The sequence below is a fragment of the Meles meles genome, chromosome 13 (genome assembly GCF_922984935.1).
Source record: "Meles meles chromosome 13, mMelMel3.1 paternal haplotype, whole genome shotgun sequence".
Lineage (NCBI taxonomy): Eukaryota > Metazoa > Chordata > Mammalia > Carnivora > Mustelidae > Meles > Meles meles.
This window is the reverse complement of record NC_060078.1, coordinates 55,560,209-55,579,148: the sequence shown is the minus strand read 5'-3', so window position 1 is coordinate 55,579,148 and position 18,940 is coordinate 55,560,209. Positions and strand designations below refer to the sequence as shown.

Genomic DNA, 18,940 nt, shown 5'->3' with positions numbered 1-18,940 from the left:
CAGACATATTGGTTCTTCAGAATCGTTCCTAAAAGTCCCTGTAGCTTTAACTGTACTTTTAGCAATGTCATCAGTTTGTCTCAGTGAGTCCTTTTGAATAAACAAAGCTAATCCTTTCGAATTTGACTCCGGTACTCTATAAACTCTATAAACAAATCAGGTCTCCATTAGCTACGGTAATGCTGGCAGGGCCTATAAACTATTAGAGACCATTTTCTGCTTTTCTTTTTTCTTCGATGAGAATTACTAGACTTTCAATACAAACCACAGTTTTATTGCTGTTTGTTAATTGTGGTAAAATACACTGAACATAAATTTACCATTTTAAGTGTACAGTTCTGTGTACAGTTCGGTGGCATTAAGTACATTAACACTTTGTACAATCATCACCACCATCCAGCTCCAGGTATTGTGGGTTTTTTTTTTTTAAGATTTATTTATTTGAGAGAGAGCACAAACAGGAGGAGCAGAGGGAGAGAGAATCTTAAGCAGGGTCGGCACTGAGTGCAGAGCCTGACGTGGGGTCCAGTCCCACGAATATGAGATCATGACCTGAGCCGAAACCAAGAGTCAGCCACTTAACCAACTGTGCCACCCAGGCGTCTCTCCAGGTATTGTTTTTTAAACAAGACAACGTTAAAATCCAGTGAAGTAAAAATAACATAGATCTTTTCCAGGAGTATTTGAGGTTGAAAATTGAAGCAAGTCCTTCCAAATTCTCCATAAAACAATACAATCACAAATGCTTAATGAAGAATAGCACTTTAGTTCCTTGTGAAAATGATGTATGGAGACAGGTCACTACCCTTTAGCAGCAGCTAGAAATCCTGGGGGCACCGGCTCAGTGACCTTAACACATTAGCAGCAACGAGCCTTCCCTAGAATTCATCTCCCTCAAAGCAGTGTGGACAGCTGGTCTCCACTGAGGGCTTCTGGTGTGCTAGCTACTCTGATAAGGAAGTCACTGGTATCATCCCAGGTAATCCTCACAACCACCTCCATTTGACATATGAGGAAGCTGAGGAATAGAGAGAGAGACTTACTTGCCCAAGTCTCGTAGCAGAAAGTAGCAGATCTGGGATTGAAATCAAAACCATCTGGTCCCTGAGCCAACAGGCTTCCACAGAAGTGGTAGCTGTTAATGAAGGCACGTAGTTTGGTATTGGGTCAGTCTGGTGCCTTCGAGAGAATCTTGTAGGGATCTGTGTGTGTCAGAATGTGCAAGGTTTGTGCTAAAAGGAATGAATATCTGACAACTCGCTAAATGCCAGTTTTCACTAATGAGTCAGAAATAAAGGGAGTGAAGAACTGAACATATCTGAAAGCTACCTCCCCACCCAGGTCCAACAGGACAAAGGGAGTTTCCCAGGGGACACTTAGGTACAGCTAAATGACTCTTCAGTTCATTAAAGCCTTTCTTTTTTTTTTTAAAGTATTCATTGCATATCTATAGGATGGTGATTCCCAGACTTCAGTGGCTTGAGAATGTCCCAGGATGCCTGTTCCATGTGTAGATTCTCAGGTCCTGCAACCTGGAGATTCAAACTGAGTAGGGTCTGGGGGTGAAAATAGGGAACGCTGATCTCCAGGGGATTGGGAGGCAGGGCTCTGCCTCCCACACTGACAAATCCTGCCATCAGGCTGGTCGTCACATGCTATTCACATCCAAGGAGGAGGCAGTTTTTACGTGTTCAAGATGTTACTCTGTTCACTGAGTCAGCAAACTTCTATGAGGCAACCAGCCAAGTCAGATCGCTGGTTGTAATTTAACATTTATTTTGCAATTATTTGATTGATAAGTATCTCTTCCACTAGACCATAAGTTCCATGAAGGTAAGGACTTTGCCAGTTTTGCTCATTGCTATATACCTGGGGCCTAAAATAAGAATAGATGGTCAATGACTATTTGTTAAGTGAATAAGTTGAGTGAATGAATAATAAAATGCATAAAAAAACAGATGAAACCCAGACCCTGTCTTCAATACCCTTACCACCTCAGTAGCTGGGCAAGTAAACAACACATCAGTACAATAAGGAGTTCTTGTATTTTGCTAGATATGGCCTGGGCATGAGGCCACCAAGGCCCCAGTAAGGCTAACCCCAAACTAGATCAGGCAGGAAGATGACAGGACTGGATCATTAGGATGGGAGGGCTGACCCGGGTTGGGTTAGACAAGGACGAGTTAGATGGGAAGAAGGGGGTATAAAGTGACAATTTGTGACCAGGCAGACAGGCTGCAAAGATGATAACATATGAGCTACCAGTCACTGAGTGTCCACAGTGGGCCAGGATGCCTGCTCATCACTTCACATTTGCATTTATTTATCCTGTTTGATTCTTGCAATAATCTATGAGATACTGAGCCTTGAGCAAGAGAAACTCAAAGGCCCTCATTTTGCTTATCTGTAAGGTGAGGATAATCTTTCATTCCTCACAGCATTCCTGGAAAGAAAAAATGCAAATGATTTATAAACTGCAAGCACTATATTTGAATGCTAGAATTCCTCAGGACTTGATCCTTGCCCTCTTCTTGCTTTTTACCCCCTTCCTATAATCTTATCCATGTCTAGGGCTTCAATACATCAAAGGCATTAGAGACATACCTTTAGTCTAGACCTGTACTGTCTAATAAGGCAGCCACTAGCCACATGTGGTTCTTGAGCACTTGGAACGTTAACTGCAGTTGATCCTTGAACAACACAGATTTGAACTGTGCGGGCCCATTCGTACATGGATTTTTTTCAATAAATGCAGTAGAGTCCTATAAGTGCCTTTTCTCTCCTTACAATTTTCTTAACATTCTCTTTTCTGTAGCTCACTTTATTGTAAGAATACAGTATACAATACATACACAAAATATGTGTGAGTCAACTGTTTACATTATTGGTAAGGCTTCTTCTGGCCAATACTAGGCAATTAAGTTTTGAAGGAGTCAAAAGTTGTACATGGATTTTTGACTGTGTGGTGGGGGTGGCACTCCTAAGCCCCACGTTGTTCAAGGACCAATTGTAGTCTGAATTGAGATGTGATTTAAGTTAAAAATCACACTGGAATTTGAAGATAACATGAAAAAAAATGGAAAATATTTCATTAACCATTATTTTGATGAAATATTAAGATAATATTTTGGATGCAATGGATTACCTTAAATGTTATTAAAATTAATTTCATCTCTTTCTACTTTTTAAAAATGTGACTCCCGGGGCACCTGGGTGGCTCAGTGGGTTAAAGCCTCTGCCTTCAGCTCAGGTCATGATCCCAAGGTCCTGGGATCGAGCCCCGCATTGGGCTTTCCGCTCAGCGGGGAGCCTGCTTCTCCCTCTCCCTCTGCCTGCCTCTCTGCCTACTTGTGATCTCTGTCAGATAAATAAATAAAATCTTTAAAATAAAATGTGACTCCTGGAGAAATTAAAATGTGGCTTGCATGATATTTCTAATGAACACTGTGGGTCTATACCTCTTCTATGAGGTTCAGATCTGATTACCCAACTGCTGCTTTGACATTTATCCTTGGATATCTAATACCTCAAAAACAAAAAAATTTTCTTCAAAAATTTAACTCTACACCTTCTCCTCCTTCCACACTACTGTAATAGTCTAGTCTCCTATACCTGCTCTAATCACCCCACTCTCAACTTCATTGCAGCCAGTGTGATCATTTCAAAACACAAATCTGATCAATTTACTGTCTTCTCATTGCTCTTAGGATTAAAGTTAAAATCCTCAGCCTGAGTGGCAAGACTCTGACTGAACCATCTCCCTCACCATCCTTATCTGTGAGATTCTTGGACTTGCTTTCCTTTTGCCTGGAATACTCTCGATCCTTCTCTATCTCTGCTAACTTCTTTTTTTTTTTTATTTGTTTATTTTCAGCGTAACAGTGTTCATTGTTTTTGCACCACACCCAGGGCTCCATGCAGTACGTGCCCTCCCTATTCCCCACCACCTGGTTCCTCAACCTCCCACCCCCACCCCCCCGCCCCTTCAAAACCCTGGTTGTTTTTCAGAGTCCATAGTCTCTCATGGTTCATCTCCCCTTCCAGTATCTCTGCTAACTTCTAATCACACTTCACGTTTTACTGTATATGTCGTTTCTTTCAGGCAAGACTGCCCTGGCTCCCAAAACTTTCACTTGGTGGCACTCGTCACAACTATAATCAATAATTTGTATCAGCTATTAAATGTGTTTCCTTCCCCAGATAGTAAGCTCAGTCATATCTATACTGGCTTTCCAACTCTATAGCTAATATAGAACCTAATACAGATACTTAATAATTGTTAATACATGAATTTGTGAACAAGTGAAGAGCTGCTAATTGAGGTATGGTCATAAAGAGATGATATGTTTTTATTTACTTTAATTCCAGTATAGTTATATACAATGTTATGTTAGTTTAAGGTGTACAACATAGTGATTCCACAATTCTATACATTACTTAGTTTTCATCACAGTAAGCATACTCCACCTATTTCACCCATTCCCCTCATCTACCTACCCTCTGGTAACCATCAATTTGTTCTCTATAGTTGAGTCTGTTTTTAGGTTTCTCTTTTTTTGCTTGTTTCTAAAATTCCACATATGAGTGAAAACATACGGTATTTGTCTTTCTCTGACTTATTTCACTTAACATTATATCCTATCCATGTTGTTGCAAATGGCAAGATTTCATTCTTTTCATGGCTGAATAATATTCCATTGTGTATCTATACCACATCTTCTTTATCCATTCCTCTTTCAATGGACAATGGGCTGCTTCCACAATTTGGTTATTGTCAATAATGCTGCAATAAACAGAAGGGTGCATATATATTTTTGAATTAACGTTTTCATATTCCTTGGGTAAATACCCAGGAACAAAATTACTGGATCATATGGTAGCTCTATTTTTAACTTTGAGGAATTTCCATACCCTTTTCCACAGTGGCCACATCAGTTTGCATTCCCACCACCAGTGCACAACAGTTCCCTTTTCTCCACATCCTCACCAACACTTACTGTTTTTTGTTTTTGATTCTAGCCATTCTGACAGGTGTGTGGTAATATCTCATTGTGGTTTTGATTTGCATCTCCCTGATGATGAGTGATGTTGAGCATCTTTTCATGTGTCTGTTGGCCATCTGTATGTCTTCTTTGGAGAAACGTCTGTTCATGTCTTCTGTCCATTTTTTATTTGAGTTATTTGGTTTTTTTGTATTGTGCTATTTAAGTTCTTTATATGGTTTGAATACTGGCTATGCCATTTAAAAATATAATCTACCACTCAGTAGTTTGTTTTTAAGTTTTGTTGATCATTTTCCTTGCTGTGCAGAAGCTAATAGATTATTTTTGCTTTTGTCTCCCTGACTCAGGAGACATATCTAGAAGAATGTTACTACAGCTGACATCAAAGAAATTACTACCTGTGCTCTTCTAGGATTTTTATGGTTTTAGGTCTCACATTTAGGTCCTTAAACCATTTCTAGTTTATTTTTGTGTATGGTGTAAAATAGTCCATTTTCATTCTTTTGCATACAGCTGTCCAGTTTTTCCCAATACCATTTGTTGAAGAGACTATCTTTTTCCCATTGCGCAGTCTTGCTACATTTGTCAAAGATCAACGGACCATGTAATTGTGTTCTATTGATCTGTGCATTTATTTTTGTGCCAGTACCATACTGCTTATAGTACTACAGCTTTGTAGTATATCTTGAAATCTGGGATTGTGGTATCTCCAGTTTTGTTCTTCTTTTTCAAAACTGCTTTGGCTAAGAGCACCTGGGTGGTTCAGTGGATTAAGCCTCTACCTTCCACCCAGTCATGATCTCAGGGTCCTGAGATCGAGCCCCATGTTGGGCTCTCTGCTCGGTGGGGAGACTTCTTCCCCCTTTCTCTCTACCTACTTGTGATCTCGCTCTCTATCAAATTAAAAAAAAAAAAAAAAGACTGCTTTGGCTATTCGAGGTCTTTATGAATCCATATATATTTTAGGATTATTTATTCTAGTTCTGTGAAAAATGCTCTTGGTATTTTGATAGGCATTGCATTAAATCCACAGATTCCTTTGGGTAATATGGACATTTTAACAATATTGGTTCTCCCAGTTCATGAGCATGGAATATCTTTCATTTGTTTATGTCATCCTCAATTTCTTTCATCAGTGTTTTATAGTTTTCAGAGTACAGGTCTTTCACCTCCTTGGTTAAGTTTATTCCTAGGCATTTTACTCTTTTTGGTACAATTGTAAATGGGATTGTTTTCTTTCTTTCTTTTTTTAATTTTAAGATTTTATTTCTTTATTTGAAAGAGAGAGACCAAGCAAGAGAGAGAGGGGGAGAGCACCAGTGGGGGTAGCGGTGGGGGTGGGGTGCAGAAAGAGAGAAGGAGAAGCAGACTCCCTGCTGAGCAGGGAGCCTGACACTGGGCTCCATCCCAGGATCCCAGGATCATGACCTGAGCTGAAGACAGATGCTTAACTGACTGAGCCACCCCAGCACCCCCATGGGATTGTTTTCTTACATTATTTTTCTGTTATTTCATTATAGATGTATAGTGTATAGATATACAACGGATTTCTATATTTTGATTTTGTATCCTCTGACCTCACTAAATTCATTTATCAGTTTTGGTAGTTTTTTTGGTGGAGTCTTTAAGGTTTTCTATATATAATACCATGTCTTCTGCAAACAGTGAAAGTTTTTCTTCTTCCTCACCAATTTGGATGCCTTTTATTTCTATTTCTTGTCTGATTGCTGTGGCCATCCTGTACTATGTTGAATAAAAGTGGTAAGAGTAGACATTTTGTCTTGTTCCTGATCTTAGAGGAAAAGCTTTCAGTTTTTCACCATTATGGTGAACCATTATGGGTTTTTTTTTTTAAATATATGTGTCCTTTGTTATGTTGAGGTATATTTCCTTTTATCCTTTCTCTTATTAATGTGATGTATCATGTTGATTGATTTCCAAATATTGAACCACCTTTGCATCTCAGTAATAAATCCCACTTGATCTTGGTGAATGGTTTTTTAAAATTTATTGTTGGATTTGATTTGCTAATATTTTGTTAAGGATTTTTATATCTATGTTCATCAGAGTTTATTGGCCTGTAGTTCTCTTTTTTTATAGTGTCTTTATCTGGTTTTGGTATCAGGGTAATGCTGCCCTCAGAGAATGAAACTGGAAGTTTTCCTTCCTCATCTATTTTTGGAATAGTTTAAGAAGACTAGGTATTAACTCTCCTTTAAAAGTTTGGTAGAATTCACTAAGGAAGCCATCTGGTCCTGAATTTTTGTTTGTTGGTAGTTTTTTTGATTACTGATTCAATTTCATTGCTGATAATAGGTCTACTCTGTGTTTCTATTTCTTCCTGATTCAGATTTGGGAGGTTATATGTTTCTAAGAATTTATCCATGTCTTCTAAGTTATCCAATTTGTTGGCATATAATTTTTCAAAATAGTCTCATAATCTTCTTTGTATTTCGTGATACTGGTTGCTATTTTTCCTTTTTCATTTCTAATTTTGTTTATTTGAGTCACCTCTCTCTCTCTCTCTCTCTTTTTATGAGTATGGCCAAAGGTTTATCCATTTGGTTTATCTTTTCAAAGAACCAGCTCCTGGTTTCATTGATCTGTCCTATTGTCTATTTAGTTTCCACTTCATTTATTTCTGCTCTAATCTTTATTATTTCCTTCCTTCTAGTGGTCTGGGGTTTGTTTGTTGTTCTTCTTCTAGCTCCTTTAGGTGTAAGGTTAGTTTGTGTAATATTTTTCTTGCTTCTTGAGGTAGGCCTGCATTGCTATGAACTTCCCTCTTAGAACAGCTGAGCTGCATCCCAAAGATTTTGGACCATAATGTTTTCATTTGCATTTATCTACATGTATTTTTTTTTATTTCTTCTTCGATTTCTTGGTTGGCCTGTTCATTGTTTAGTAGCATGTTATTTAATCTCCATGCTCTTTCCAGATTATTGCTTGTGGTTGATTTCTAGTTTCCCAGTGTCGTAGTCAGAAAAGATACATGGTATGACTTCAGTCTTCTCGATTTTGTTGGGGCTGGTTTTGTGGCCAGTACATGATCTATTTGGGAGAATCTTCCATGTGCACTTGAAAAGAATATGTATTCTGCTGTTTCAGGATGGAATGTTGTGAAAATATATGTTAGATTATTTTGGTCTAATGTATCATTCACAGTCACTGCTTCCTTGCTGATTTTCGGTTTGGATGATCTATCCATTGATGTAGTGGAGTGTTAAAATCCCCTACTTCTATTATGTTACTATTAATTACTTCCTTTATATATGTTATTAGCTACTTTATGTATTTGGGTGCTCCCATGTTGGGTGCATGTTTAAATTGTTATATCTTCTTGTTGGATTGTTCCCTTTATGATTATATAGTGTCCTTCTTTGTCTCTTTTTACAGTCTTTATTTTAAAATACATTTTGTACAATGTAAGTATTGCTATCCCAGCTTTCTTTTCACTTTGATTTACATGATAAATGCTTTTCCATCCCCTCACTTTCAATCTGCATATGTCTTTAGGTCTGAAATGAGTTTCTTGTAGGCAAGATTGTTTTGATTGTAGCAGTTAGTCCAGATACATTCAAATGAATTATTGATAGGTATGTACTTACTGCCATTTTGTTACTTGCTTTATGGTTGTTTTGTTCTTCTCTGTTCTTTTCTTCTCTTGCTGTTTCCTCTCATGGTTTCCTACTTTCTTTAGTGGTATACTTGGATTCCTTTCTCTTTATTTTTTGTGTATCTATTACTGGTTTTTGATTTGTGGTTACCATTAGCTTTATATATAACATCTTATGCATATAGCAGTCTATGTTAAATTGATGGTTGCTTAAGTTTGAATCCATTCTTTATTCCTTTCTCCCCCATGTTTTAAGTAGATGGTGTCATACTTTACATCCTTTTATTTCATGAATCCCTTGACTGATTTGTATATTTATACTTATTTTTTTGTGCTTTTGTGCTTCCTATTTTTCTTACTCCTGCTTATAGTCTTTTCCTTCCACTCAAGAGTCCCTTTTAACATTTCTGGTAGTGGTCATGAATTCTTTTAACTTTTGTTTGTCTGGGAAACTGTCTCTCCTTCTATTTTGAATGATAGCCTTGCTGGATAGAGTATTCTTGGCTGCAGGTTTTTTTCTTTCAACAGCATAAATGTATTATGTCAGTCTCTTTTGGCCTGCAAAATTTTTGCTAAAAAATTAGCTACAGGCTTATGGGATTTCCCTTATAAGTAATTATTTTCTCTTACTGCTTTTAAAATTCTCTTTATCACTACTTTTTGCCATTTTAACTACTATATGTCTTGGTGTAGACCTCCTTGGGTTACTTTGTTGGGGGCTCTCTGTGCCTCCTGGATCTGGATTTATTTTTTTTTAAGATTTTATTTTTATTTATTTATTTGACAGATCACAAGTAGGCAGAGAGGCAGGCAGAGAGAGAGGGGGAAGCAAGCTCCCTGCTGAGCAAGAGAGCACGATGTGGGGCTTGATCCGAGGACCCTGAGTCATGACCTGAGACAAAAGCAGAGGCTTAACCCACTGAGCCACCTAGGCACCCCTGGATCTGGATTTCTGTTTCCTTCTCCTGATTCAGGAAGTTTTCAACTAGTATTTCTTCGAATAAATTTTCTGCTCCCTTTCCCTCTCTTCTCTTTCTGGGACTCCTATTATATGAATGTTTTTATGCTTGATGGTGTCACTGAGTTTCCTGCTTTTAAATTTTTAATTATTTCTTTCTTAGCTCCTGTTCAGCTTGATGCTTTCCATTACTCTGTGCTCCAGTCACTGATCCATTCTTCTTCTTCCTCCAGTCTACTATTTATTCCATCTAATGTTGTTTTAATTTGAGTTATTGCATACTTCATCTCTGGTTCATTTTTTCTTTTTCTTTTTTTCCCCAAAGATTTTATTTATTTATTGAAAGAGAGAGAGAGAGAGAGAGAGAGAACAGGGGAGGGACAGAGGGAGAAGGAGAGAGAGAGAATCCCAAACTGATTCTGAGCTGAGCACACAGCCTGGTACAGGGCTTGATATCACAACACTATGATCACAACCTGAGCCAAAACCAAGAGCTGGTTGTTCAATCACTTGATCTATGCAGGTGCCCATCTTTTTGGTTTTCTATCTCTTTGTTAAGAGTGTCACTCTATTCTCAAGTCCAGTGAGTATCTTTATGACCATTACTTCAAATTCTCTACAAGCATATTACTTATCTCTATTTGTTAGCTCTCTTGCAGTGATTTTGTCCTGTCCTTTCATTTGGGATATATTCCTCTGTCTCCTCACTTTGTCTAACTCTCTGCATCTGTTTCTCTGTGTTAAGAAACATAGAGCTATGTCTCATGTACTTGAAAGTAATGGCCTTATGAAGAAGTCCTGTAGTGCCTTACTGCACAGTGTCCCCTGTTTATCAGAACCTGGCACTTCAGGGGTATCTCCTATGTGTGATGTGTGTGTCCCACTATTGTGGCTGAGCCACTTTTGCCTTCAGTCTACCTGTCTGTGATGGCTCTCTTTGCCTGTTATAGGCAGGGTCTGGTCCCTGTGTTGTTAATGGGCCAGTCTTGGGCCACTTTCATCTTGAACTGAGTCAGACCAGGAGTTTGCCAGAGATGCAGTAACACCAAACTATAGGGCATTTTTTTGTGTGTTGTCTTTTGAGAGGCTTTCATAGGGGGGCAGGACCTGCAGTCATACCAGACATCAGCTGCCAGCCCACTGCTGACGCAACAGTCAGACTGGTCTGTGTGGTGTGTGTAGTGTGGTCTCTTCCACTGTCCCCAGGACAGGAGTCACTTTGGAGTAGTGCTGGCCTGTCAGGGCTGGTTGCACACTGTCAGGCTTCTGGCACCACTTTGGATAGGCTTTGGCCAACGGCATACGGAGGGGGCAGGTACACGGGAGAATGCAGGAATGGGGGGGGGGGGCGAGCACACAGTGCTAGCAAGGTTTGCTTAGGGCTGTTGTGAAAGGGGACCTGTAGCCACCACTGGCTGGATTGGAGGTAGTAGATCTCAAGAAGCACTTGAGGGCAGTGTGGGTGGTATTAGTAAGGTCTGTAGTGAAAGAAGACCTGGAGTGAGACCTGGCTGGTACCAGCAGGTCCACAGGAAAATACAAGGGTGGGGCAGGCTGTTATCAAGTAAGGTAGTGTTGTTGGAGAAGTGCTGGGTCACAGGTATCCATGTGTTTATGCTGGACGGTGGAGGAAGGAAATGGCATCTACTAGCTCCTTTGTTCCTGGAGAAGTCTCCCAGTGATCCCTGCCCCTCCAAACACATGCTCTGAGATTAGTAAACAAATCTCCCTCCTGCACACCCCAGGTGCTTTTCAAACTGCTTCTTCTATGCTGTGTCTCCACAGGGCTGTTTAAGGGTGCTGTCCCTTTAAAGGTGGGGACTCAGTTTCCTCTCACCTTCCTGATTCTTCCAGAACTGAGCCCACTAATTTTCAAATTTCCAGGTATTAATCCCTTCTTATTTTAAGAACTCAGGAAATTAAGCCTCTCTGGTTTCATGCAGAATCCCTGTGCACCTGGGGTACTTGGTGTGATGGTCTTGTCCTCTCCCCTTTCCATGCCTGTATCATTCCTCCTACTATAGACAGGTCCATTTAATTTCCAAATGTGTCTCCACCCTTCTTATTCTCTTTGAGATGGCCTCTTCCCTACATTTAGCTGTGAAGAGTCTCTTCTGTCAGTCTTCAAATTGTTTTCTGGGTTATTTACACTGATGTGGATACTATTGTGTTCCATGAGATGAGGTGAACTTAGGGTCCTCCTACTCTACTATCTTCCCTGGAAGTTCAATGTTAAAGGTTTTTATTTTTATTTATTTTTTTTAAATATTTATTTATTTATTTATTTATTTGACAGAGAGAGAAAGATCACAAGTAGGCAGAGAGGTAGGCAGAGAGAGAGGAGGAAGCAGGCTCCCTGCTGAGCAGAGAGCCCAATGTGGGGCTTGATCCCAGGACCCTGAGATCATGACCTGAGTCGAAGGCAGAGGCTTTAACACACTGAGCCACCCAGGCGCCCCACAATGTTATAGGTTTTTAAAACAAATGTACCAGGTACAAATATTGAAATAAGTATTATCCTTTAAATCATCATTTTTGAAAGGAAATAAATTTATTCCAACAAACTACTCAAAGCACGTTAGTAGCTCGTGATATCTGGGATGATCTTGGTACTGGTTTACAAACCACACAAGAAAAAGTCTCATTTCTTTTTCCTTATTTTGGATTTTATAATGTTTCATCATATACCTTATTCCTCAAACTTAGTTTTAAATGATTTCGAGGATATTATCAAAGAGTATGCTCTAAAGCAGCAATGTCCATTTGAGCTTTCTGCCCCAGTGGAAATGTTCTAAGTCTGCATTGTCCAGTTTAGTATCCACCAGCCACGTGAGGCTATTGAGTGCTTGGAATGTGGCTAGTGCAGTTATGGAACAAAATTATATTATATTATTTTATTTTATTTTAATTAACCTATGTTGAAATAGCTACATATGGCTAGTGACTATCAAATTTAGTATACATAGCTTAAAGCCATCACCAAAGACAAGTCCCTAAAATATTTTTGTCCTTAATGTTTGCCAATAATCTTATTAAAATTAGTATATGATCTTAATAAATGACTAGTTTGCATATATAAAGTGACTTTGTGTAAAATAAACTAGTGATATTGCTATAACGATCCATTTCATATGCCACTATCTACTCTTCAAATACTTATACCTCTTATTTAAAGACCTGTTCCATTTTCTGGGGCCAACACAACACAGAATCACAACAGAGTCAATGATGACTGCTACAAATGCAGGAAAGTCATCCATGACCAGAAGTATTCACTGGGAACACAGAGCTCAAGTCTGTCATGGATTTTGCCTCCTAGGCAGTCCCCTTCTCCAATGATGCAATAATGAACATGTAAAAAGGTCAAATCAAGAAGGCAATCATGTACTTTTGGAGCTGGTAAACAAATAACAGAAACAAGATGTCACGAGGCTTCAACTGTGAGTGAAGTTTTGCCAAGAGAGCCAATATCACTCAATATTAAAAGGCAAGAGACCATTGACAATGAGATAATATCAGCCTTCTGAGCTGACAAAGGGGTTGCTGTGCACAGCAACACTGAGTTGAGTTCATGTCACAAAGGAATGCCAATGTAACATCCAGGCCTCCACTTATATAGCAACTGATTTGGGTGGGTGGCAAAAGTTTTAGAAGCCTGGCATATGCATCCGTCATTCCAGTCTCACAGTTTGGTGTCTTCAAATACAAGAAAATAAACTTCTGCACATGTATTCCAGAGCCTCCACAGTCAAGTTAACTTCTAAACATGTCATCGTCTACGTGTACATATGTGCCAATATGTACAACATTAGCAAATTGGTATATTCTGGGCCCTTTTAGATTTATTTACTTATACATTTATTTAATTTCAATGAAAGTTTAAACTTAAACTTAAATTTTAAGTTTAAAATTTAAGTTTAAACTTAAACATAAACTTAAATTTTTTACATGCTTTTTAACTAAATAAAATAGTGACATTATAAGCTACTTGTAAGATATTCATGTCTTTGAAATTTTACTTTGGTGAATTTGGAAGGAAGTAGACGTATATCACAGCAGAGTTAATGACCCTAGTTATTTTTAATGATATTAACTAGCTCTTCAAATGTGGAAATTTTGAAGAAATATGTCTACCCATGAATTAATTTCAAATCACTATATTTAATACATGTGTGTGTTTCTCTGTTTTTTTATTGACTTTACTGCTTTAATATTCTGAAAATGAGGAAAAATTCTTCTCCATAATCTTTGACTTCAAAACTACTTTATATAATGCTCCCTAATAAATTGAATTATTTTGGTATAGTAATGATGATTGAGTAAGAAGATCAAAGAGTGCAGCGTTGTGACAGATCCAGAGTGAAACAATGAATAAGAAGTAGAGATAACACTAAATCATAGACTATCAGCATGAAATAGCATCACATAATATCTGGATGTAGTAAAGTATTTGTTTCTCTCAAAGTACTAACAATTAGTGCTGAACAAGCATAAAGATAATTATCTTCCTACCACCAGTTGACTCAAGACATTCCCTCTTCCCCAGTGAGCATCACTCCATTTTACCTCCCTAATCCAGTGGATATTGACTTGCTCCTGGGCGGCCAGAATCTCCACCCCTCCTGTATGCTCTGATTTACCATACCTCCTTCCCCTTCCCCCACTCCACCCCACCCAGACCCCCTCAGATTTGAGTTACCTTAACGTTTTCTGGCAATGGTTTGTTCTGGGTCAGCCCCACAGCGATCAAAGCAATCACAGCTATGATACAGGAGAAGCCAAGGATGATCAGTATATTTCTGGAACAAAAATTCTTCAGTTCAGACTCTAAAACCAAAAGCAGAAAAGAAAATATCAACAAGAAATAAAAAAAAAAAAACCATTGATTTTCCTCTACTTTCGGTAAGGTCTCGTGCTAGCTATCTGGAGACATCAAAGACAGATTAAAGTTCATCTTTATTATGGGGAAATAATTTGAGAACAAAAGGATTTGCCTGTTCTGTGATAAGAGCCAAGACTGTTAGTTGTTGTGGTAAGGAGAATGGACAGAATTAGGTCAATGACCAGATAAGGAATGAGGACAGGGATGAATCCTAAATTGGCTGTTTAATAGGTCATGCCGGTCTGTGAGGGTACAAACAACAAAATAAAGCAAGGATTGCCCTCATTTTTAAAATCGACCGCAGAATGTTTCAGATGTTCAAAAGTATTAAGAAAATATCATCAAATGTCCAAGTCCCAACACTCCATGCCATTTTCTGGATTGATGCACCCCTTGCATTTCAACCACACTTAAATGTTGTATTTGTAAAGGTGTAGAGGCTGTGGAGTTTTGAACATTCTTCATTTACATTATCTCATCTATCCTTAGTTTCAGCCTGTCATGGGACATAATAAAGTTCCAAGCAGAGAATTATATAAAAGGCACAAGTTACTTTGGTCATCACAAACAGAGCATATAGCAGAAGTGAACAAGAAATGGAAAGCTACCCGACTCCTCCATTCTGACAACTCACTCCCTTCCTCTCTCAACTTCCCAAACCATCCCTAAACGTTTTTTCTTAGGCTTTGGGAAAGAAGGGTAAGATAAAGCAATAAAGAAACACATGGAATGAGATGGGCTCTGCAGAATAGATTGCACTTCTCTAAAGACAGGGCATGGGATTAAAACAGCTGAAAGAGGAGCCCGACTGACTCTCCCCCTCTGGGTCTCCACTTGAACAGCAGCAGGCACCACTGCAGGAGCTCCTCCCCAAGCTCTTAAGCAGAAGCTTGGACTTAGTCCAAAGGACTGTAACTGTATGGGTCTCCAGTCTGCTCACCAACCTCTAGAATCTTAAACTAGTCTTTACTTATCAGACCAAACAGTACAAAACTTAAAAGAAAAGCTTTAGCAATCCCGTTAGCTACTGCTTCCAAACATAGGAACAATAGATGAAATATGCAACACTTCCTCTCCTTCTCCCCTCCCAAAAGAACCTCAATTTTGTTCAGATGATTACCACTCCCCAAGCAGTCCACATACCTCGTGAGAAAAGGATACACTCCACCCTTCAGGCTCAGGATCAGGCCTTATTGTTGTGCATAATCTCATTCCCTCACCAATGGTTAGTTCAACAATGCATATATACCCAAAAATGGCCCATGAGACCCTGGAGGAAGTCTGCTGGAGCAAGTCTAGGAAAAGAATGGCAGCACTCTTGTCTTCCTCAGACATTACCCTGCCTGGATAAGGTGACATTCAATGATGGCAGAACAGAGAGATGGACAAAACTTGAGTCTTTCACGGCATTTTGAAATGCTAAAAGACTAATACCTGCTCCAAACTTCCCGTGCGACTTATGCTTTGACCCCATTAGAGTCAGGAATTTAATACTCTGATATCCTGATATAACTGGAGTGGCAGAAGTCTCCTGTTTGATGCCAGAGCTCTGGAATCTGGAAAAGAACCCCCCTACCTGCCTCAGTTCCCAAAGTGATGCTATTGACAAACACAGCTCATTACAAGCAGCACTTGGGATGAACAATTACAAATCTAATACCCAGGGACAGCACACTGCAGCAGTTTCTATTTAAACTGAATTTTGAAAGCTTGGCTCCCTCAAGCTGTTCCCCCCAAAAATCTATCTATTTAGTTATTTTGTTTTCATATATGACAATTTTGCTCTCATTTCCCTTCCACATCTATTTGGGCACTAATCTTCATAGTGACAAAGACCAAAAAGGTCCCTGCTCTTTGGAGTTCACAATCTGGCTGGGGAGATAAATAAGCCAGAACAGAAGTCATAAACCAGCAACTCCAGGTCATGATATATACTAAGAAGAAATTTAAACTAAGGGATATTACACAGTTTAATGGGAATTAGAACCAAGGAATGGGATATGCAGCAGAGTTGGGGTGGGAGGATTCAACTAAGGGTCAGGAAAGCCTCTCCAAGAAGGTGACATTTGACTGAGACCTGGATGATGAGAAAATACCAGCCATGAGAAGGAGTAAGAACATTCCAGAAAGAGGGAACAGCAGCTGCAAAAGCCCTGAGGTGGGAAACAGCCTGACATGACTCTGTCTCTTCCATTTCCTAATGAGATTATTTACTTACATTATTATTCCTGGATAGGTAGATATATACTTTTCCACATTTGCCCAGCTTTTGCAATGACATCCATATTTTCAGACTATATTGAAGATTTTCATCATATTCTTAATGACAGATATGACAAGAAAAAGAACTTAGATCAGCAAGAAACTTTCGGAATTTCTCATACACAATTTTTAAAACTCTATTACAAAAAAAATAATAATGACTAAATTTGTTTTTCATGAAACTGGCTAGATTACCAGGGAGGAGCAATTAAAATATTACCATGTTTTCTATGGCTTAAGGCAGGTAGTTTTCAAAAGACCTTAATCTCCTCTTAGGAGGTGGTACTAGCCATACCACTGGATGTGGGGACCCGGGGGAGGGGGAGATGTAGCTGGGATGTGCTTATAAAAAGGGAACCACTTAGGTTACTGCCCCCTCTTCTCTGGCCCCCAGAACTCTTTCAGATGCTGTGACTGCTACAGTCAAATTGCTATGGAAAATTCACAGTGACTCTCTCTCCCTCACTTCCCTGAAAGTCCTTCATTTACCTTGTGGATAACAGAAATTCAGTTTCTATCACACAATGTGAAATGGAATTTCAAAAAACAATTTCAAGGAACACTTTTTATCAAAATATGTAATGGCAAAGTGTTGTGTTTGCTTTCCTTTGAATTGTCTCACTGTACTAAAGAATTCAAGACTACCTCTTCCCTCCCATTTTTTCCCTTTCATACGACAAGCGAGAAAATATTTCTATTTAAGGTGAGAGTCAGGTAGAAAGTTCAGCTCTTCACTTGAGAGACAAAACTGAAGGAAACCCAAGCTTTGTGAAAACAGATTGATTTCAAGCCAATTAGCTATGTCAGAGGAAAAGAACAAAAAAGAAAAAATGATCTTTTGATTCCTACACAAACAGCCCTCCTGATATCTACAGCTAGCATCCTATTAGAGGGAAGATCAAAATTCTGCCAAACAGAGAAATCCCAGCCATCTCACTTCATGATACCAAAGATGTAATAACTTAAAATTTTACTACATTAATAAAAAGATTTGGAGTGTTGAAAGGTGTGGTAGGTTTTAGGCAAAAATCATGAAAGTTTTACTCTGCAGATCCTGTATGACTCACTAGTTTCAGACCATTTTCAGTTTGATCAGTTACATCTGGGCTTAAGCTTGGCTTGTCACACAGAGAAGAGCAAACACAGACAAGTGCTGGAGGGTAAACAGCAATAGAGTTTATTGCGGTCCTTCCTGTGGGCCTTCACAAAGGCCAGTGATGGGACAGTCACTGAATTTAGGGATTGGTCCTAATCTGGCCTCATCTGGTCCCAAATCCCGGCATCAAAGCCCCTGCACCAACTCTCCTATCTTGTTCCTTCCCTTCCCTCAAGTAGTTCTTGGTGACACACATTTAGATTGTTCTAACACTCTGGGGCTTTAAGATCCTTTCTCAATTTCTCAGTTCATTCCAGACATCTTTGACCCACCCTCTTCTATGGTGATATCACCCCTTCCAGTTACCTCCACCTCTGTACAACAGCCCTTTCTTGGACCTCACCCTTTCCAATGCCCTTCCCTATAAGAATCCATCCTTCCTGTAGCTGCAGAAATCTCCCATAACTGACATTCCCAGGGCTTTTCCAGATCAAGAATCTAAAATAGCTTCCTACAGTCTGCCAGATGAAAGCCACACTGATCTAGACCTCTCAGCCCTCTGGAAATATAAGCCCTTCCAATCTCACCATTCCAATAAGCAGATGTTTTTCTCCAAGATCATACTGCCTGACATGATGACCACTAGAGTGTAAGTACCCTTGGTCATTGCTGACTTGGTCATTGCTGTGTTCCCAGTTGAATGAATAAATGAATTTTGGATTTTGATTTTTCCAGAGAAGTCTGAGATTTCTCTATCACTTAGAAGTTTGTTCCCCTCTTTCTCCACCGCATCCTTTTCCTTGTCTCCTTTATTTTTTTAAAAGATTTTATTTATTTATTTGACAGACAGAGATCACAAGTAGGCAGAGAGGCAGGCAGAGACAGAGAGAGAGGAGGAAGCAGGCTCCCCGCCAAGCAGAGAGCCTGATGCGGGGCTCGATCCCAGGATCTGGGATCATGACCTGAGCCAAAGGCAGAGGCTTTAACCCCCTGAGCCACCCAGGCGCCCCCCCCCCCTTGTCTCCTTTAAAATCAAGCTCAATAAGAGGTTATGTTCCCTCCATATGCTTCAAAGCTCATTTGTTCCACTAGTTCTCTCTTTGTGTGCTGCTTCTAGATACTT

General features: G+C 39.3%; 1 protein-coding gene across 2 annotated transcripts in view; it reads right to left on the bottom strand.

The window, feature by feature from the left end:
* Window positions 1–18,940, bottom strand: part of ENTPD1 (ectonucleoside triphosphate diphosphohydrolase 1) — a 95,552-nt gene that overhangs the window by 34,616 nt on the left and 41,996 nt on the right. For both annotated transcript variants that reach the window (XM_046027473.1, XM_046027474.1), the window contains one exon: window positions 14,277–14,404. In XM_046027473.1, the coding sequence (XP_045883429.1) occupies window positions 14,277–14,404 (128 nt within the window). The remainder of the gene's footprint in view (window positions 1–14,276; window positions 14,405–18,940) is intronic.